We start from the raw sequence: 22,116 nt of genomic DNA on the forward strand, positions 1-22,116 counted from the left end.
TCACAGTCAGGGTGCACCTGCGGGAGTAAATGTCAACTACAGTACGCACGCGTGCACACACATTGTGGTGTCAGATTGCTTTGAAATTGGATGAGCGCATTGATACTGCCACAGGAAGGAACTCTTGTTTTTAATGACCTTCTAACCTTTTTCCTTCCCCGCACTGGCGTGAATGTTGTTAATCTGGCGTTTACTGAGAGGTGAACAGCAACATTATCACTGTTCACGCCCGCGCGTGTGTGAGAGAGCCTCGCGGCTTTTAATATGGTGGAGATGAAAAGTGCAACTTTAGAGTGACTCAAGGCCTGGCTTAATATATTTCCCTCCATTTACACCGGGGACGCTTTTTCCTATCAGTTTTTATAAAGTCCTTTGAGGCCCAAGATAAATATATGAAGAATTATGATGCAAGCATTGAACAAATCTTCATTATTATGTATTACCAGCATTTGTGGATTGAATGTTTACATGCCTCTGAGATAAAAAATTGATTTGTTTTCTCACCCTTATTCTCAGGGCAAACCATCCATCCATATTCATGAATTTTACAAGAGTGTTTATCGTGGTTGGAATTTACATTTGGCAACTAACTGGCTTGATGGCTCACCACTGGAATGTTTTTAAAATTCAGTGCCCAAAGCCAGAATGGTTTCGAAACTTAAAATTTGGCGGGCATGTCTATCATGAGTAGACCCACAAAAAGTCCAAAGAAGCCCTACCTGGAACCAAAAAAATTGGCTTGGTAGTGCCCTGGAATATTTAAAAGGGGGGGGGGAGAGATCATCCCTCTTATGTCAGCAACATAAAATTTGGTTGCCATATCTATCATGTGTAGACCCACAAAAAAAGTATCAAGAAGTCTGCCATTTCGGTATAAAGTACCTATTTTAGCATTTAGCCAGTTTGTCCTATCATCATCCCAAATAATTAAAATACTTTACGTACAGGGTGCCATAATAGACAGACAAGAATGATTCTTTACTTTCTTTTTTAGTTTTGGTCATTGTATGTTGGGCCGTGAACAACAGCTATATGTTTGATCTGGTAAATGGAGTGTTACATAGCGCTTTACTCGCCATAACCACGACAAAAATCTATCATGATGCAAGTCCACGCAGTCTTGTGAATGAATAAATTGACTGTAGAAGTGCATGAATGCAGCTGCACTTCATCCATATTCAAATTCAATTAAAGGAGTGAGAAGGAGTGGGGTGGTTGGGGAAAAGGCAGTGCTCATCATCTGGTTTCATACTGTACGCACTGATTACATCCTCTTAAATATGCACTTAGTTATTAAATATTGATTTCACGCACTTTCCAAGTGGAGAAAAGAATGTGCTGGGTGAACATCGCACTTTCTTCAGTGATAATGAAGTGCATGGAGATTCAGCTTACATTGCAAACTACTAAAAGAAAACAACAACCTTGCATCATGAGTCGTCTTGTGTTTGTTTTGGCATTCTGAAGAATGAAGAAATTGAGTTATTCTGATTCTAGTGCTTCTCCTTTAACTCATTCAGTGCTAGACATTTTTAAACCCTGTTTTATCTTAACAGTTGAAAACTAAAGATAAATATTAATAAGTATACATAACAACAATGCGTATAAACCACCTACAATCTCTAATAACATTGAGGCACTTACTTGCTAATGCAAGCACACATTGATCGTTTCACAAGCAAATTAGGTTCCCCTTCATCTGACAATTAGCATAGATTTTAAACATAGAAGGCCAAAACATCCTTAATGAAAATTAAATTGCACTAATAAACTAGCCACTAGAGGGTGCTAGAACTGCACAAATGGAAATCAACTGACTTTTTTTTTTTCACAGATGTGTTCCTTTTAAATATTGTGAGACGGCGATGATATGGTGGCAATTTTAATATCACGATATCACGATATTGCCCTTATCATTACATCCCTAGAGGTCAGACACCTTATTCTTCTTGTCCTTTTATCCTGTGTTCTTTCTGAGCCACTCATTTTACACATCTATGTGACAGTTCAACCCTGGTAAAGGTCTGTACCATCCTATTTTTTTTTCACTCTTTTAAAAAATAAATAAATAAATAAATAAAATCCAATTTCCCATAGTCATATCCTCCTCTGCAATTCGTTCTTCCCACATCATTATTAGTGTGTGAATACATCACAGCATGTGTATGGAATGATGTCTTTATTTACAACACACAATAGAGTTTGTAGTTGATTTTTGCAGATGGCCGCCAACAAAGACAATAAATGGCACTTTGTTAAAAAAAAAAAAAAAGTGTTCCACTTTTGATATTCCAATATTTTTACCCATCTGCATGCACTGTAGCACGTGAGTGTGTTTGTATGACATGTTATTCCAACACAGTGCAAAAAGGGAACATAATGCTGGCACGAAGACGTCCACAAAAACTTGACCATGCCGCAGCCCCTTTCCCAAAAAGAGAGTACAAAAACAATCCGACTTGTGTCCACGCTGAGCACAAAAAAGTGACTTTTCCTGTTCTCTTCTCGATCTCTTTCTCAGCAGCTGAGGATCTTGATGAAGGCCCTGCGGAACTCCACGTTGAAGGTGGTGTATATGATGGGGTTGAGGGCGCTGTTGACGTAGCCCAGCCAGGTGAAGGCGCTGTAGAGGCCCGGTGGGACCGCGCACGTCCTGCAGTGCGTGTTCAGGATGTGCGTGACGAAAAAGGGCAGCCAACAAATGAGGAACACCCCTGAAAAGATACCAGGAAAGTAAGTTCAACTTTTTGGACAATATCCTATTCAATTGTTAGTGCAGTAACATGTTCGCGTTTCCTCACCAAGTACGATGGCCAGCATCTGTGTGGCCTTCTTCTCGCGGGCGTGCATGCTCCTGAATCTGGGATTGTTGTTGTTGACTCGCCGCAGTGCGGTGTGCGTGCGTCCGTTGGACACATCCTTCACCTCGCAGCTCGCGCCCATTGACAGCGCCGCTTGCCGGCTGTTCTCAGCCGCCTTTGCCGCACTGCCGCCGGACCCCAGCGCCACATCGTCATGCTCAGCGTCCAACTCGGTGCGGCCGCAGGACGCGTGGCTTATGCTGCAGTAGTTCTGCATGTCCACTGGGGGCAGTGCTGAGTTTTCCACCGGTCCGGTTTTGGGCCGCTTGCGCCACAGACATCCCGACAGCAGGTCGGATTTGGACGGGCCCGAGGGCTCCACGCACTGCTGCCGGGATTAAGACAACATCATAAACATGGAAGAATCGCTTGCTTATTTTAAAAATAGTTTACAGAGGGTACTATTGTAAATCGTGATTTTATATTATAATGTCCTCATCTTATGCGAGTAAAGTCATATTTTTACTAGAGACAAAATGTCATAATATTGTGAAATTAAGTTGTAAATCACAAGAAAAAAATATAAATATTACAAGAAGAAATAAATTCGAGGATAAAAGTATAAATTCACATTTTAAGAGGATGGCAAGGATTTTACCCCCAAAAAAATTTTTTAATATAGCAAAAATACAGGTGAAAAAAAGTCATATTATAATGAAAATTATTTTTTACCGATAACGCAGTCATATTTTTATGAGAAAAAAAAATCAATAAATAAAAATATAGAGTAATATTGAAATTGTGAAATAAAGTCAGAATATTATATTATGAGAAAAAGTCCAAATACTTTATCATAAAAAAGTCAGGCTATTACAACCAAAAATAAAACTTTTAGGAGAATAAAGATATGATTTTGCCAGAAAAAAAAGTATGGCATTTACCATAAAAAAAAAAAAGATCCTAAGAAAAATAAAGTTCTAATATTAGAATAAAACAAAATGTGAATATTATGAAATAATTCCTAATTCTTTACCATCAAATGTGTCGCAATATTAGAAGTAAATATTCCATTTTTAGGAGAATAGTATGGATTTTGTCAGAAAAAAAATGTAATGCACTACAGAGAAAAAAAGTCATAATGAAATATTTTCAAAAAATAGAATAAAATCAAATTTTTACGAGAAAAATTATGAGTATAGTTGATTTGAGAACTGTAATATGTGAAAAAATAGAGAAAAATCCTAATTTTAAGAAAATAAAGTGTAAATATTACCAGGAAAAAAAACTCATAAATAAAATAAAATAATAAAATGTAATGAGAAAATGTCCTCACTTTAAAAGAACACATTCATATAGTTTTACATGAAGAAAAAATTGTGCATCATGAAAATTCCCATGTTTGACACTGAAATAAAACTCACCACTCTGATCCTTATAGGTGACAGGTCGTGGTTGGTCTTAGCCGGATCGTCCTGTAGACACATCTCCTGTCAGATGAAAGAGGCAAGTAGATGATTAAATTACACAACCTCTACCTTGTCTTAAAACAAACCCTTTGGACACTTTAGAGTAGGAATGCAACAATATAATATTTTTAGAATGGATTATTCAACTGATTAACCTATTGATTAATCGAGTAATCAGATACAAATTTATTTCGCATACACTTTAATATCTGAGGCTTTGAGTGTGCGTACCTTTAAAAGGTGGGCATTGGCTGGTGAGTGACATGGGTGTCAGTCAATAATAGTGAGTCTGTAGTAAAATTAGCCCATGTGGACTTAAATAGCCAGTCTTGATCACAACCTTCACTGGAATGATGGATGTAACTGGGACACATTGTCTAATTTGAATGTTTGTTCATAATTTAACTGGACCATTCAACCTAATAGGAAATGATGTTTTATTGAAGCTCTGGTAAACATTACGCAATGACTTGCTTTTATTCTTTTCTTTTAAGCTATGTAATTTCCTTCAAATTAATTTTCCTCCATTGAGGCCAAATAACAGTTTTCCCATTATATTGATATCAAATTGCAGTCCTGCTTGTCGCTGTCCATCAATGCAATTACACGTTTAGTTTTGCATCGCCGAAGGTCACACAGAGTGTGCGTGTGCATGTGACTATATTGGATGTGAAAGGAAGGGTCCAATTTAAAGGTGAATTTGATACTTAATGCAATTGTTATTCATGTGGCACGATGCTCAATACCACAAATCTGACAATTACATCCCCGTGTCAGCTTTAATAAAAATCCTTCTTTTTCATCATTTAGTCAATTTAAAGTCTTTAGTTTCCGTTCAGTAAAATATCAAACTGTAGCAGATTAATTTCAGGGCACTCAAATTTGCTAGAAACAGTACAGAGGGTAGCATGTTTGGTAAGTGGACTTTTGCGGTTCCATCACGACTTTAAACAAAGCCGTTAATTAAAAAGCTTGCGCGTCATTTAGCAGCCGTGCGGAAGAAAATCGAAAGAAAAAAGCTCTGACCACAGAGGGCGGCATGGAGCCGGGGTGCCCTTTCCCGCTAGCCTGGCTGAAGGTGATCCTCTTCCTCCTCATGCGAAGGAAGATGTAGATTCGGATGTAGACCAGCAGCGTGACCATGAAGGGCAGGTAGAAAGACACCACTGACGAGTACACCACAAAGTCGGGGTTGGAGATGGAGCACACCAGGGGGTCGTCTGGAGAAACAAAAGGAGCAACTCAGAACTAGAGTAGGCTAATTTTGACATTTTCTAGGAGAGTAACTTAAAAATGACAAAAACGGAGTTAGCCCACTGCGGCTCAATTAGGTCTGGGCTTGGCTTCCACAACCTGCCCTGCTTGATATTCTCGCCGCACGCTCAACTCTACCCTTCGGCTCACAGCTTATTACTGTGGGTGTGATTGCCTTCGACATCATGCTAGAGGATGGCGCGTTCTCGTTCGCCAGCTCTCCTGTTAAATATGTGCCGTGCACTGTATGTGCCAAAATCATTGGGAATGATTGCCTCCTCCTTGGATCAATAACGCACAAAGATGATGATGATGACGACAGCGATGATGAAACGTCTTCGCCGTCCAAACGACAATTACTCGAGTTGTCTTGAACGCTGTCACATAGTAATAACAGGTTACATGCCGCAAGTGAGCCGTGGCTGATATTACTGTGCATACATGTGTGGAATACTTACGTATTCATCCTGTGATATGTGCAAATGATCATAAAGGATGCGGTTTGCGCCTTTATGTGCATACATTCGAAAAAAGTCACAATTTGAGAATAAAATGTGGAGCTTATTGGTGCCGGTATGTTGCGTTTACATTAGTGTGGGAATTTTCACTTGTTTAACTCATTCTCGTAAGGCTTCACTTACTGTAAAAAATGTGTTGGTGCACAATAGTACAACATTTTCTTGGAAAAAAATACTGCATTTTTCTTGTAACATTCCAAGTTCTCTCTCAAAAAAAACAAAAAAACAAAAAAAAACTAATTTTATTCTTGTAACATTCTTATTTGTCTCTCATAATATTAAACTTTCCTCCCCCAAAAAACCCCCCGCCCCCCCAAATCAGACTTTATTCTCGTAGCATTGAGACTTTTTCACACAATTCCGACTTTTTCCTGCGTTATGTTTGGCTACAAAGGCTGACGGATGAGTTAATTGGAAGCGTTTGTTTGTGGATGACGATGATGAGCGCTGCACCCGGGATGAACCCTGGCATGACCCCCTCCATCATATTCCCGCCCATTGTTTGCCGCTGATTGAGGAATGGCGCGTCATTGAACCGCGGCTTTCTGTCCCTCTTTCTTTGCATTGTGTACACTGGCCACCGCTCTCCATTGCGGTGTGCAGCTACGCGCGTGTTGTCATTGGATCGGAAATAACAACTGGCGATTCTACACTGTGTGCGCAAGTTCATTCACAAGACAAATGAGGATGCAGTTCAGTCAGCCAGCCTGTTTGGCTTTGGACAAAACAGACCAAGACAATAATCAACAGGGTTATTGAAGACCGCAATGCTAAGCAATTTGTCAGAAGCAACCTTGTTTATGTTTAGTTTCGAGCCGGAAAACATTACATTGTAGTGCGCGGCCAACAAAAAAGATATTCCTACTTTTTGTCCAGAGGTGGAAATAATACTTACATTAAACTCAACTATGACAAGACTAACAATGGAAATTGTACTATGAAAAATTCAAATTATGCGAGAATAAAGTCATCCTATTCCAAAAGTAGAAATTGTAATTTTAAGAGAATGAATCCAAATATTATAAAAGTACAAGTTTTAACAACAATACATTTACAAACTGATAGAAATCAGTTTTAAATTTACTATAGCCAACATGCTACAAGTACAAAGTTGGATTTTTACATAGTTTTGCTTTTATGAAAATAAATTTGCCAAACTGAGAAAAATATTTTTTTTCAAGATGAAATATTACCAGAAAAAAGATAATTGTAAAATGAAAGCTCATCACGCAAAAATTGAGATGTACTATTACAAAAGTAGAAACTGTCCTTTTACAAAAAAAAGAGGAAGTTGAGCTTTTAGTAAAATAAATGAGCAAAAGCTGTAATCTTATGAGAGCCATCGTTTAATTTTTAGGTTGTTATTATAAGTTAGAAAGTCACAATTGACAAAAGCCAGAGTAAGCTTTTACAATAATAAATGTCCATAAATTACACAAATATATTTGTCTTTTATGAGAAAGGCGTGATTGTAAATGAAAAAACGTGAAAATATGAACAATTAAAAATTCCACAACAAACAAATCCCACAATTTTGTGAGAACAAAGTTTTACACATGTAGAAATTGTACTTAAAAACAAAACAAAAAAACATTCACACAAAAAAGCATGAATTTAAAAAAAATTGCCAATTGACGAGAAACAAGTTGGAGTTTTATGAGAAGTTGAGAACGTCTTGTTTTTTTGTTTTTTTTTCCACAAAAAAGTCATAGTCTTACAAAAGTTGGAGTTTTGCTTTTGCAAGAAAAAACTGGCAAGTGACAAAATTTCAAACATAAAAACTTTTAGTTTTAACGATAATACATGTGCAAGCGAGAAAAAAAAAAAAAAAAAAAAAAAGATGTAATTCAGAGGAGAAACAGTCATAGTCAATATTACATCAGTCATGAACTTTTCTCTTAATTTAATGAATATTTGGCCTAAAGACGACCGATATTCTCCTCATGTTGATTTTATCTCGTAACTTTGACTCTTTCCTTAACAATACTTCCTTCCGATTTCCCCCTCCCCCAGCCCCTCTCTAAATACAACTCAGTACCCCTAACCCCATTACTTTATATTTATCTGAGTATAACCTCAGTCTCGTACTATTAAAACCAAACCTCGAATAATTGCACTATTTTGGTTTCTTGCCTGAGGATGGGTGACAAACTCTGGGGACCAAACTTTATTCCGATCCCAAAATAGCTTGAAGACATTGGAAGCTACACAATAAAAGCGCCACAGTGTGCTCATTATGTCAACGGCCACACAGCAACGGAACACTTTTGTAGGCTGCGTGAAGAAACTGGAAATGCACTTTTTTTTTTTTTTTTTTTTTCGGCTAGCATACCCGTGCGGTCGCCATGTTGTCGTTGTGATTGACGAGGATGAGCTGACCTGTGGTGTTGAAGCCAAACAGCAAGGGGCAGGACACGGCAAAGGCCAGCACCCACACGGTGGCGATCATCGCGAACACTCGCTTGCGAGAACGGTGCGTCGTGTTGTACAACACGGGCATCACCACCGCCGTGTACCTGCACACGCACAAACGCACAACTTGTAGGAGACGTTGCAAGCTGTCAGAACAAAATTCCGGTGACAAGGGAGAAAAAAAAAACATGCTTTTTTTGACAACAAAAGTGGTCATTTCAAAATTTGTATCTTTCTGGTCACATATATTCAGAACATAGACTGGTCCAGTGAGCTGTTTATCAGCAAACAGAAATGCTGAGTCATGTTGTTTTGAAGAAGACGATATCAAGAAAAAGCGTTTTTGACAAGAAAGTGGTCATTTTTACATGAAAAAAATATTTTAGCAGAAAACATTATTTTAGAAAAATAAGTCCTAATTTTACATGGTAAAATGAGGTAAAAAGGTCTCAATGGGAGAGTCAATTAAAAAAAAAAAAATAGTCGTAATTTTGCATGAAAAAAAAGTCAAATTTTGCCAGAAATTAATTGGAATTTTACACGAAAATGTTATTTCACAAGAAAAATGTAGGTCATGAGGAAAAAAGGGTCGAATTCATAATTTTATAGGGTAAGGTTTTACAAGAAAAATTATATTATTATAGAAAAACTCACGTCAACAAGCAAAACAAGTCGTAATTTGTACAATATTAAAACAGTTATCTTATGAGTTTTAATTTGAAAAGAAAAAAAGTCTTTTAAAAAACTTTTTCAATGTCCTAATTTGAATACAGAGCAATTTTAATTTTACAAAAATCATAATTTTTCCAAGCAGTTGGAAATATGATAATTTTTTTAAAATTTTGGTTGGCAATAGTTGTAATTTTTCAAAGCAGAAAGATATAACTTTGCAAGACAAAAATAGTTGTTATGAAGTTGTTAAGAAATGAAAAAAAGTCATAATTTTACCAGAATAAAAGTTATACTTTACGTTCAAATGTTATTAGAAAGAAGTCATAATCTTATTAGAAAAGTGTCTTTATACTTTTAAAAACCTACTTTTAACATTAAAACATTAAAATGTTGCATTATAGTAAAACATCTTTTTGGAACATTACTGTTTTTATTCATAATATAAAAACTTTACATGCCACTTAATTTGCATTAAAAAAAATATTGACATACATCATATTGACAACTAGTAATTCCCCTTTTATTCTAAGCGTGATTATGATACTGCACACTGTGATTCTCACCGAATCCCTGCATTCTAACATTCCGGAAAATAACTCACCCACACGAAAGCCACCGCTGTGAGGAATACGAAGACCGACCGTGGCGAGGCAAACAGTTTGCGGCGTTGATCAATCAACTTTTAGCTAAAAGCTAAAAAGGGGCGTTCTGGACAGGAAGTGTGCGTAATGAGCTTGTGTGGAAGAGGCGGCAATTAAAAGCCGACCCGGAGCCAACTCGGATGCCGCGTTTTGCCGTTTGGGGCCAGCTTGCTGCCATGATTGTTTATCTTCATCGGACTAATTACTCGGGTTCCTCTCTGGGGCCAAACACAGGACAAACACACACACGCACCAATACACCCCCAGCTGTACTTTTTTAGCCATGTGCCGTCTGCGAGAATAAAAGCAGCAGGTCCACTCAGTAGTGAGTCACCGGAGAACTGATCAAACGCTGCTTCCACTTCTTCGTGAGGCAAATACGGCTCACCGAATATAAATTTGACTCGTATGAAACTTCACACTGTTCACCTTTGAGTCATCAAGGTGATTTACGTACACGGATCCAAATCAGGAATGGGGAAGCTTTTTTTTTTCTTTTTTTTTTTCAAGCCCCCAAGGGCCATAATAAATTCATTTTACGAGGAAAGAAAAAAACGTTGACGTCATATGACGGTAAAGTCGTAATATTTCTAATATTATGACTTTATTTTTAAGGACTGTAGGAGTTTGGGCTTTTACGGGAAAAAAATTAAACGATGGCAAAAAAGTCATAATATAGAAGTTGTACTTTGGTTTTACAAGTGATTAAGCAACCTACCAAAAAAAATGTCCATCTAATCAAAATCAAATGTTAATTCTACAAAAGTTGGAGTAAAAAGTCTCAAATATAGAACAAAGTAAATTGACAAGAAAGCCATGAACAAGAAAAAAGTCATATTTAAAAAAAAATAACGAATTTTGTGAAAAGTCTTGACAAAATATGTTGTTATTTTTTACAGGATAAAATAAAAAATAAATATGAGAAAAGTCGTATTTTTATGAGAATGATTTTGCAAAATTTTTTACAAGAATAAATTTGACCATGACGGGAAAAAGTTGAATAATATTCCATTTGCACAAGTTGTACTTTGCTTCACGAGTGATTTAGCAAACAACAGAAATAAAATAATAAAGTTCTAATACTACAAATTAAAAGAAAAATCACATTATGACTAGGGATGCACGCTAATGCTATTTTCAACCGATACCGATAAACCAATAATTTAGAGGTGCCGATGTGGATAACCGATAAGTAAGCCGATAATTGTTTGCAAAAATAACTTGAATACAAATATGCTTTCGAGTCCTACTATGAGTCTAACAAATACATTGAATCATTGTATAAACTTTGCACAATGTTTCAATGTATGTAAAGCACCATGAAGCTGAATTTTATTGATATGAGCCACAACCACAACAGATGGACCAACGTGGCATGTCTATAATTATTATCTGTATGAAATCAAATTGCCGATAATTATCGTCAGGTTTCTCCATTATCTGGTTTATCTGTTTGTCGTCAAATTGGCCGATAATTGCCGATAATTATCGGCCACTGATGTCATCGTGCATCCCTATTTATGGCTTTTTATTGTAAACATACTTTTGCATAATATTTTAAAAGGTTGACATTACATCTTCTAAAGAAACAAACTTATTATTTTTCTATAATTATATCCACATAAAATTATGACTAAAAATCTATACAATTATTGAAACAGAATGATTATATCCATCCATCCATTTTCTTAACCGCTTTTCCTTACTAGGGTCGCGGGGGTGCTGGAGCCTATCCCAGCTGGCTTCGGGCAGTAGGCGGGGTACACCCTGAACTGGTTGCTAGCCAATTGCAGGGCAGAATGCTTATATTTTCATAATATGATATCCTAAAATACATCTTTATTCTTATAAACTTGAAATCACACTAATCTGAGCACACCTGGAAATGCAGACTTATGTTTGACATTTCCACAAGTGCCGCCATGGCAACTGTGAATGAGCGCTGGCGTATGTCTCACGCACGCACTCACCTGTCGATGCTGATAGCGCACAGGTTGAGGATGCTGGCGGTGCACATCATCACATCCAGCGTGACGAAGACGTTACAGTAGAGGCGGCTGAAGAGCCAGGCACCGCCGACCACCTGCGCGGCACACGCGGCAAAAAGATTAGGCTACACGTTTGTCACCGTCACGTGTGCGAATAACACGCCAAGGAGGCCAAGCTAATGTTCATTTACGTCTTGCGTAGCAAGTAGAGACAATTCAATACCCTCTGAAATGTCAAAGAACGGAACAAAGTCAGGAATGCCAGATCTTATTGAGCTCAGGTGTGCCTCAAGGGTCTGTGCTTCACCCTCAGCTTTTGCTCAGTTTACCGGTAAATTCAATACTGCAATTTATTTTTGAGAACTTTATGGCTGTTTTAGTTGATTTGATTATGTCAGTGATTTCATTCATTATCACGTAGATGAACTTTATCATTGAAAATACATTTGCGTAAATGTAAAAAGTATTTTCTTTAAAATGCATTTTTTTCTTGATTGTTTTCATAATCGTTTTTGCACAAAAAAAAAACATTATTCACTTAACATTAAAACATGTTTTATACTAGTAACTTTGCTAGTTTTTAATTCATAATATTCTGACTTCAAAAATTCTGAATTTTTATTAATTTGCTCCTTTTCTACGTGAAATACTAATTTCCCTAGGATTTTTTTCTCTTATTAAAACTTAAAAAAAAATGTCCATATTAGCATAACATTTCAGAATATGACTTTTTAAAATGAATAACATTATGAATATTTTCTCAGAATTCTCACGTTTTCTTGAAAAATATATTTGTTTCCCACATATTACATTTTTCATCTGTCTTAATATTTTCAAAGAAAAAATAACCGTATGACTGAAAAAATGTTGTTGTTTTTTTTGTTTTTTTTATAAAGACGTCATACTTGTAAGCTATGATGTTTTTTTCTGTTTGTTTTTTAATTATATGATTTTTTTTCTTTTATTATGGCTTTTTTCTTGGTAAAAATATGACTTGATTCTTGGAACATTCAGATGTTTTTGTTTTTTTTCTCGTTCCAACTTTTCTTGATCGAATACATCATGACCTTTTTGTTTTATTGCAAAATCGTAAAAAATACATCACATCATTTAATCATCGCAATCATTTATAAGCACACCATGATGCACCCAGGTGACCGCAATTATCATCCACTGATGCGGATATCGTGAATTAGCATTTACATTTGGAGCCGAGATGACACTCGGAAAATGGAAGCTTGCATTCTAGGCGACATAAGGCTTAGTGATTAACTGTCACTGTTGTGATGGATTCCTGTGGGACTGTATACAATAACCAGTATCCCCACACACACAAAGTAGCGACGTAGGGGAATACACACCCACAAACATAATTCCCCACTTGAGTTTGCCTCCTGATGCTATCGCTGTGATAACCACCCTATTCTCGCCTGTCACCTACTGGACTTTGTGTCTTCAAGGGCCAGTCCAACTATTTTTTTTTTTTTTTTTTGCCACCAAGTGACAAATTTGACCTTTGTGTGCTATTGATGTTGTGCCCTATGATATGTATTCTAAAGTGATTTGGCCTTTGAATATCTTAAAAATATTATAGACAGGCATATCTTCTTTATCCTCTGCGAAAAACGACTTGCCCATATGTCATTCTCATTCGGCTGAGGTTAAATTATGAATAAACATTCAAATTAGGTAATGTGTTGCAGTTTAATCCATCATTCCAGTGAAGGTTGTGATCAAGACTGGATATTTTTAAAATGGGCTTCATCAAAGTCCACATGTGCTAGTTCTACAACAGGCTCATTCTTCAAGGTAAACACAAGTACAATATTAACGAGTGCTATTTTTATGACTAACAACACATTATAAGAATTCATGATTTATTTATTTATTTTTATTTTTTTTTTTGGGGGGGGGGGGGGGGGTCGCTGGAACGTATTAATAGCATTTCCATACATTTCAATGAGGAAAGATGATGAAAAATTGCTACAAATAGCATCCCAAAGACAAAGACTTGACTGCTTTTGTAAACTAGCTCCTCTTTGTTTGCGACCTTGCCATTTGTGCAAGTCAGTGGTATCCAAACTACGGCTCGGGGGCCACTTGCGGCCCGCCGTCCATTTTTCAATGGCTCGCGACATATACTAAAAATGGCATTTGACTAAGTTCAAATAAAATAAACAAAACAAAAATGTTCGGAGATGGTCAAATTAAGAAGGGAGGGTATCAAAAAACAGGTGCCATTAAAGGTTATTTTAGTTAACTACAACTAATGAAAAAACTAAAACTATTTTTCATAATACAATATTGTTACCAAAATAAAATAAAAACGAAAATGCTTTTTTAAAAATGAAAACTAACTTAAACTACATTTTATTTGACAAAACTAACTAAAAGTAACTATAATTATAGCAAACATGTCCTTCGTTTTAGTCTTTGGTAATTAATTTAATGCATGAGCCTTTGGAGATTATTTTAAATGTGATTTTTAGTATGTTTATTTTGATATAAACCGGAATAATGACGTTTGAAAGTATGTCACACAGAAGTGACGTCATCTAGCAGCAGCCAATAGAAAAGCATATTCAGATGACGTTGCTCCCATGGTGTTTTTGAAACAAACAAACTAATATTAATGCTGAAACTAAAATGAAGCATTTTTTAAATAAATAAACTAATAAAAACTACAGAACCACCCTGAAAACTAATAAAAACTAACTAAAATGAAAAATTCCAATACAATAATAACCCTACTGCCATATTACAAGTAAATTGGTTTATATACTATAGCATTTTTCTAAATATGCAAAAGAACAAATAAATTACTAAACTAAACACAATTTCTCTTCATAACATTATGTGGCCCTTGCGTCCTTCTGATTTTCTGTTTGTGGCCCTCAAATGAAAAAGTTTGGACACCCCTGGTGTAAGCAATGCACATCTGCAGCTATGCAAATAATAAATTGGTTCAATTGAATTAATCGATAAAATCGGTTTATGTCCCAACCCTAATTCAGTATATCGCCACTGTCACATCCATTTTTAATTTTTAATTTTTCGTGATGTCTGCATTCAGTTTCATCCTATAAATGTAAAAAAAAAAAAAAAAAAAAAAAGTCAAAAATGGACACGTGTTTTTCACAGTACAGCAATGATAAACTGTATCTTGTGTTTGTGAGCAATTGTAGGAGAATTTCTAAAAATTTGAGACGTTTGGCCTGTTCTTCAACAATATATTGATATCTTGAGCATTGTACGTGCAGTATGGGAAAATCGTGGCCACACACGTGCGCACGCACGCACACACACACTAGGTTCCTCATCTCGAGCTCTCGCTGTGCAAAACGACTCAGCGGGTGCGCCGATTGTTGGGACGTGAGGAGGGGGGGCCTCAATTAGGGAGAGGAAACCGGCGGGAATCACTATTGGGCTCGGACGTTTTGTGCCTCGGCCGACCGATTATGGATGAATAAAATGACAAAATGAGGCAGCATTGGAACTTAAACTCTTTCGAGATTCTACTTTTTTCGCTCTGGATTGGATGTAGCAGTGAACTAGTGGATGCTGCCTCGCAACTCTGAGGTTCTGGGTTCAAATCTGTGGATTTGGCATTCCACATTCCAAAAACATGATACAATAAATTGTACGAAAGTGTGAATGTGAGCATTGCACTTGCCAAAACCGCAACTAGCTTAATGCTAACACATTTTTTTGAGCAAGCACTCTTCATCTGCCATCCAAAAATCAGAAGCGGACGCTTCACATTTGTGTCAGTAGAAGTTACTTCCTGTGCTGCTAATGAAGCCCTTATGAAGCGAGGCGATCAAGTGTCTCCGCGGCCTTGGAGGGCGAGCCGTAGATCAGCTGCGCCAATGTGTTATGATGAGCGCCGATGCTCCCGAGTAGACGACCATCCAGTAACAGGTCAATCCAATTCTACAGATTACCTCTTGCGGGGCCCATTCGCAACGCCCTTCAAATTGCCTCCGTGTGAAAATGTGACGTCTTAATGAGTCTTTCCTCCCGTTTGAAATGGATATGAGGGAGTGCAGTCCTGCAGAAAACGGAGCACCCACATGAAGTCTGCCATCTATCTTTTGGCGCGGCCGGTTAATTTGCTCTCTCCAGTCGTCTGAACTCTGGGCGAAGACGAAGCGTTCTGCTGACAGAGTGCAAACTTGAAAAGTGGCCAGGCGGCTGCTTATTCGACATATTTGGAAGTCTGAATTTTCGACCTCGAGTGGGCAAACGTCCGCCTTCGGGGGGGGATCATATTGATTCCCGTCTGTAGCCCTATATGAACTCGGACTTCCTTGATGCATTACAATCGAACAGTAGCGGTCCAGCAGCATGCTAAACAACAGTACAGTCATAAAATTTTTGATTTTCTACGATGGCTTTTGTTTTTGGACTTTGTTCATTTGTTAAAGCGATACTTGACTCATTGAGCCATTTTCAGCAGTAAAAAGTTAATATTTTGTCTAATTAATGTGGTAGCTTTATTATTTTTCATGTACAATTAGTACCTTTAAAAAACTAATTTTTCTACTTGCTGTCGACTGATGATGACATCACCTGTGGTCAGGAAGTGGGTTACGGCCAATCATGGCCCACCTGTTTTTTGGGTTTGGTCAGTAAACTGAACCATGATTGGTTGTTACCTACTTCCTCAGCACAGGTGATGTCATCATCAGTCGACAGCAAGTAAAAAAAAATACTTTTTAAAGGTATTATTTGTACATGAAACATAATGAAGTTATCAAATTAATTCTGGACAAAATATGAACATTTCACTACTGAAAATGGCTCAATGAGTCAAGTGGCGCTTTAAAATGTTTGCCTCCCTGCTTCCCTACATTGAATCCTTATCCATATCCACCTTGACAAAACTAAACAACAAATAAAACAACAATGGCAAATTACAAAAAACAAAATAAAAAAAAAAAAAAACCAACTTATTAATTTATTTTTAATGTGCATTTTTAGTTTCTTTGTTTTGTTTGATGATTACAATTTGTTTTTGCTGTTTAGATTTCTTTTGTTTTGTTTAGAAATGTGTTTTTCAGTTTTTTTTGTTTTTTTTGGCTATTTGTTTTGTCTTTTTTTGATTTGCTGTCGAGTTTAGTTTTTTTTGTAGTTTTGCTTAACAATTTTTTTATTATTATTTTTTTTTTTTCCCAATGCTAGGTGTTGAGCTTTTTGTTGTTTAGCTATCTGTTTTTGTGCTTTTTTCACATGCAGTTTCTTTGTTTTGTTTAGCATTTTTTTCCCTTTTTTTGTTTGCTGGTCTTTAGTTGTTTTTTTTTTTTTTGTTTAGCATTTTTTTTCTTTTTTTGTTTGCTGTTCTTTAGTTTCTTGTTTTGTTTAGCAATTTGTTTTTGTCTTTTTTCATTTGCTTTTTTACTTTTTGTTTTGTATTTTGTATGTTTTGTTGTTGTTTTGTTTAGTTTTTGTGTATTTTTCATTTGTTGTTGTGTTTTGCACTTCATCTGCTATGTGGAGAAGTGGAGTAAATAGCATAATAAGATACCATTTTTGGGAGTGGTTTTGGCACACACCACTGAGTCTGTCGTTATGTTCAATCCTTGTATCAAATGCTACAAGTATGACTCAAATCAAATCAAATCTGATCAATAAAGACGATCATGATGTCTTACCTCCAGGTAGACGGCCCAGGCCACGGCCAGACTGACCACCAGGTAGTTGGTGGTGGTCTGCAGGGAGCGTTCCCTCAGCACGGCGAGGCACACCAGCACATTGCCGAACACGATAGCCAGGATGAGGAGGGAGTAGAGCATGGCGTAGTAGTTCCGCTCGCTGTTGCCGGCGTCCGACTCCGACGCCTCGCCGCTGCCGTTGCGCTCGTCCGACGCGTTCCACCATGGCTGCTCTGCTTCGCTAAGCATCGCCATGTCCCGCCGACATTGGGGGGGTGACACTTTTGGCAGACCTGTACGGGCAACTGTGTTTGTCAGTGTCGTACTGTATATGCATAGAATGTATGTGCAGTCTTTACGGTATCAAATTGGCTGGAATATGCTGCAGTATTTATAACTAGTGTATTGGGTTGAGGATATGACTCAATTTTAGTCATTCTCGCAATCCCCTCCAAAAAGTCTGCTGCTCCTGTCACCTTAACATAGTACTTGGGGGGACAAGATGGCGCCAAAGCAATACTTTTACATTTGACAGGGCTTTGGCCTGTACACATAATGTAATTGTGGCCCTTTACGTTTGCGTGCACCCACTTCATGGCGCAGATGTGCACTCCACCATGTTGAGATTAGATGTAAACATATCAGTCAGGTCAAGTCAAGGTAGAATAAACAATAGAATAACTTCTATATTCTGTGTCTATGATCTGTCTAGAAGAGAAGCCATCCGTAATAAAGACAGAGGTCGAGGATGCAATTAGATATCGTGATATTAAAACTGCCGCAATATCGTCGTCGTCATGTTCACGATATTTAACACATCTTTGACTGCCAAACGTTATCCAAAAAACAACCCAGAGTGTGCCAGCTGATGTTGGAGTATTTTCAGTCATCTTTCAAGGCAGACAAAATATTGTGCGCTACGACTACATAAACAAAAAAAAAGTATGTTTCTACCTTATTCCGTTCTTTAGTAATCACCATTTGAAAATAGGTCATTTGAGTGACATTGATCGAAAATGGCAAAAAGAAATAGAGAGAAAACAAGCTTTTTGTGATGATACATTTTTTTTGCACAACAGCGACTTTGACACTAATATATTTTGTTTAGGGACACTGTGAATTAGATTGAAAGTGAAAAAGACTTTGATCGTTCATGTCATCGTTGAAAACTATTCTATTCCATCAGATATGTAAGGATTTATTGTAATTTTCATACACAGTCAGCCCATTGAAAAGATATACAATACTGCCATCTGCTGGCCATAGTTAATGTTTTTGATTCCACAACTTATTGACCAGGCAGCGCTCCACTTAGACGTCGCACTGCCCATTGAGTAAAAAAAATAAATAAAACACTAAACGTCAATTAAGGTTTATGGCCGCATTCATTAGGATTTTAGCATACGTCACTAAATGTTTTTGGCGGTGAAAGAGTTAAAAAAAAGTCAGATTGATTTCCATTTGTGCAGTTCTAGCACCCTCTGGTGGCGATTTTTATCGTGCAATTTAATTTTCATTAGGGATGTTTTGGCCCTTCTATGTTTAAAATCTACGGTAATGGTCAGATGAAGGGGAACGTAATATGCTAGTGAACCGAGTCAATATGTGGAGAAACCCCAACGTGTGTGTGCATTAACAAGTAAGCGCCTCAATATTGTGATTATAGATTGTTGGTGGTTTATATGCTTTTTTTTTTTCAGTTTGAGTTATTTTATTATTATTTTTTTTTACAATTATTAAATATCACCAACCTACCCACAATATCGTGATAATTATCGCATTGTGAGCTTCATATTGTGGTAATATGGTATTGTGATATTTGGATATCGTTACATCCCTAGCAATTACGATATCATACCTGCAGAATTACTCCAAAATGATTATTCCATGCTGGAAGAAGCACCATTGAACAAATTTTCAATATGTGCAATACATTGCCATCAGAAAGAATTACATCACAACTTAATTGGCTTTAAGAAGGCCTTCCACTATGTATGACATATGTATTGGCTACATTGAAAAAAAACAACATAAGCTCATGAATCACAGACACTATCAGATCCTTATAGAACAGGACTTTTGACAGTCAGTGGGAAATTCAGAACAGCAGTTGGTATGTGACAGGGCTGCCTACTTTCCCCATGTCTGTTTAATCTTTTCCTGGAACAAATTGTGATGGATGCTCTCTAAGGCTGTGTCATTAGGTGGAAGAAAAATGTGCAATCTCCGTTTCATGAACATTGATTTACTAGCTGGATCTAGAGAAGAAGTAAGCGACTTAACAAGACCAGATGATGTAGCAACGGCCGTGTCTCTGTACAATACTGTTGTATGTGTGTTCCCTGTGATTGACAGGTGTCACCTCTTGCCCTAAATCCATCAGAATTAGCTCCAGCTCCCTACTGACCCTGAAGGTGTACAGAAAACAGATGAACTGATGCTTGTGACAAGAGACGCAGGGGGAGAGATAGAAAAAAAAAAAAAAAAGTGTTGCACCCATCAGCAGATGTCTTAAGGACTGACGCCAACACCCGTGAAGATCTTTTAGAAGCAATTAACGAGAGCCTGGCACCAGGATGGCGAAAGGAGGAGGGGCTATTGGGATGATGTGCGTCTGGCTGTGGGCTCCGCTGCTGTTTGCACTCCATCTATCCTCACCTTTATTACCAAATCGAGCCTCCCTCCCCTGCCGCCGTCTGGCTGCAGTGCCACGATGCGCACAACTTCAACACAAATCTTCTCTCTCTTCGTCTGAGGTGAGCTTTCTGTAATTTCACGCTGGATCTTGTCTCAGTGTCTTAACAGAATGGGATGGGCGCGTGTAAAACAGACACTTTGGTATTTAAAGGGATACTTTACTTAATTAGCCATTTTTGGCAGTCAAACATTAACTCATTGACTGCCATTGACGGAAAAAGACGTCAAATAATGCATTTTTGCTGGGCTGGCAGTGAATGTGTTAAAAACAATGTGCCAATATATTTTGTGATTATATTGCAGCATCCTTTTTTCCTTTTTTCTTTTTTTTAAGGCAAATTTTGCTTAAAAATCTGTCAATTTTGGTTACATCTCATCTTAACTCATTGACTGCCATTGACGGAAAAAGACGTCAAATAATGCATTTTTGCTGGGCTGGCAGTGAATGTGTTAATATTTTGCCTATAATAAATTTGATATTTTCATTATTTTTCATGTACAATTAGTACCTTTAAAAATACATTTTACAACTTGCTGTCGACTGAAAATGACATCACAAGGGCTCAGGTAACCAATCACAGCTCAGCTTGTGAATGTCACATGACCAAACCTAGAAAACAGGTGAGCTGTGATTGGTTACCTGAGCCGTTGGGCTAACAAATAGCATCTATGGCAGTAGTGCTATTATGGATATTTGAAAGCACATGTAGACAGACAATAAACCATACTCATAAGCATATATTCTTTATCCTCTGTTACAAACAACAAATACAACTGCAGCTAAGTGAAAAATGCTTCGTTTTTGTCTGCAAGACTGTATTTTACTGCCGCTCAGTGGCCAAATTTTGTATACCAGAAAGAGCCAAAATTCAATATTATTCATTCTTAATTACCATAAATTGTGTAATATCGTATGTTTTTATAAAGCACAATTTGCATTATACATGCAGTAATAAATTACTGTAATTAGTGTTTATTTACATAAACTCAATGTAATTTACAGGCTATAGAATCATACTCACACACATTCACGAACACTGAATGTAAACTTTGGCATTTATGCACAATGTAGACACATCCAACAATTCACATATCTGTCTGTCCTTTCACAAACACGCATCAACATCTGCCACCACACAATATAAATCTCTATTTCGCTTTAACACAATGAATTGTAAATCTGCCTGTCAATTTACATATACACAAACATACTGTAGGATCATCATTTGTCCATCCACATACTATACATATAATTAAAACATCTGTTGCACCTTGGAGTTAATTGAAACTCATTTCCCTTTAATACATGTACAAAACCAAAAGCACACTAGCACAAAAGAGTGAGGTTTTTTTCCCCCCATGAATTCTTAATTAACACGATAATAAAATCCAATTAAAGCCTGAGATGGCAACATCATATCTGGCTTAACCATCACCCTTCCAGCAAAGCACTCACTCCAAATAAAGCCATTAAAGCCTCATATAGAAAGCAATCAGACTGTCATTCTAAAGTCTCAACCTACCTCTTAGTGTTTCCCGCTGGAAAAATCATCAGATCCCAAGCGTCAATGGCGAATTTAAACTTATCGGGTCCTCGCACCCATGTGTGCGCGGCGGCTGCGGGCTGCCTGGTGCGCTCGGTGCCATTGCGCACAGGCGAATGTGCGTTGAGAGGCTCTCGCAGGCGATGTGGCAGGCTCACACGCGCGCGCACACCCTCCCTCCCCAGATGATGGCTTCTCACATTGGTTTCAAATTAATGAGCAGACGTCACATGTCTCCCTTGACCAATTTTATTTTATTATTGATTATCATGTTTTTTTTAATTAGTTTATCTAGTCAGTCGGTATATTTGGCTGGCTGGTTTTATGAATGGTTACATTTTCTGAGATTCTCTTGAAATCCTGCCTGCTTCCTTGCCTTTAGGTCCTTTTTGACCTTTGCATGCTTTTAGATCAGTCTTTTCAAAGACGTTTTACGCCACTCATCAAAATTGGCGCACTTCCTTTATAT

The 22,116-nt window shown here is 37.4% G+C and overlaps 1 protein-coding gene across 2 annotated transcripts; it reads right to left on the bottom strand.

The window, feature by feature from the left end:
* Positions 1-2,320: 2,320 nt before the first annotated feature.
* On the bottom strand, positions 2,321-21,755 carry drd3 (dopamine receptor D3). 2 transcript variants are annotated; one of them, XM_077508284.1, is made up of 8 exons: positions 21,627-21,755; positions 17,407-17,699; positions 11,735-11,847; positions 8,419-8,555; positions 5,294-5,487; positions 4,223-4,288; positions 2,802-3,186; positions 2,321-2,714 (listed from the first exon to the last, which is right to left on the bottom strand). In XM_077508284.1, the coding sequence occupies exons 2-8, from the start codon at positions 17,659-17,661 to the stop codon at positions 2,518-2,520; spliced, it is 1,347 nt and encodes a 448-aa protein (XP_077364410.1). In that variant the 5' UTR covers positions 17,662-17,699; positions 21,627-21,755; the 3' UTR covers positions 2,321-2,517. The 2 variants fall into 2 exon arrangements, with proteins under 2 accessions (XP_077364410.1, XP_077364409.1); XM_077508283.1 differs by having other exon boundaries at positions 2,802-3,189.
* Positions 21,756-22,116: the final 361 nt, after the last annotated feature.

Source organism: Festucalex cinctus, chromosome 20 (genome assembly GCF_051991245.1).
Source record: "Festucalex cinctus isolate MCC-2025b chromosome 20, RoL_Fcin_1.0, whole genome shotgun sequence".
NCBI classification, from domain to species: domain Eukaryota; kingdom Metazoa; phylum Chordata; class Actinopteri; order Syngnathiformes; family Syngnathidae; genus Festucalex; species Festucalex cinctus.

Coding starts and splice junctions, on each gene's coding strand:
- drd3 (XM_077508283.1), bottom strand. CDS start 17,661: ATGGCGATGCTTAGCGAAGCAGAGCAGCCATGGTGGAACGCGTCGGAC. Junction 11,848..17,406: donor CCTGGGCCGTCTACCTGGAG/GTAAGACATCAT, acceptor TGTGCCGCGCAG/GTGGTCGGCGGTGCCTGGCT. Junction 8,556..11,734: donor TGCGCTATCAGCATCGACAG/GTGAGTGCGTGC, acceptor GTGCGTGTGCAG/GTACACGGCGGTGGTGATGC.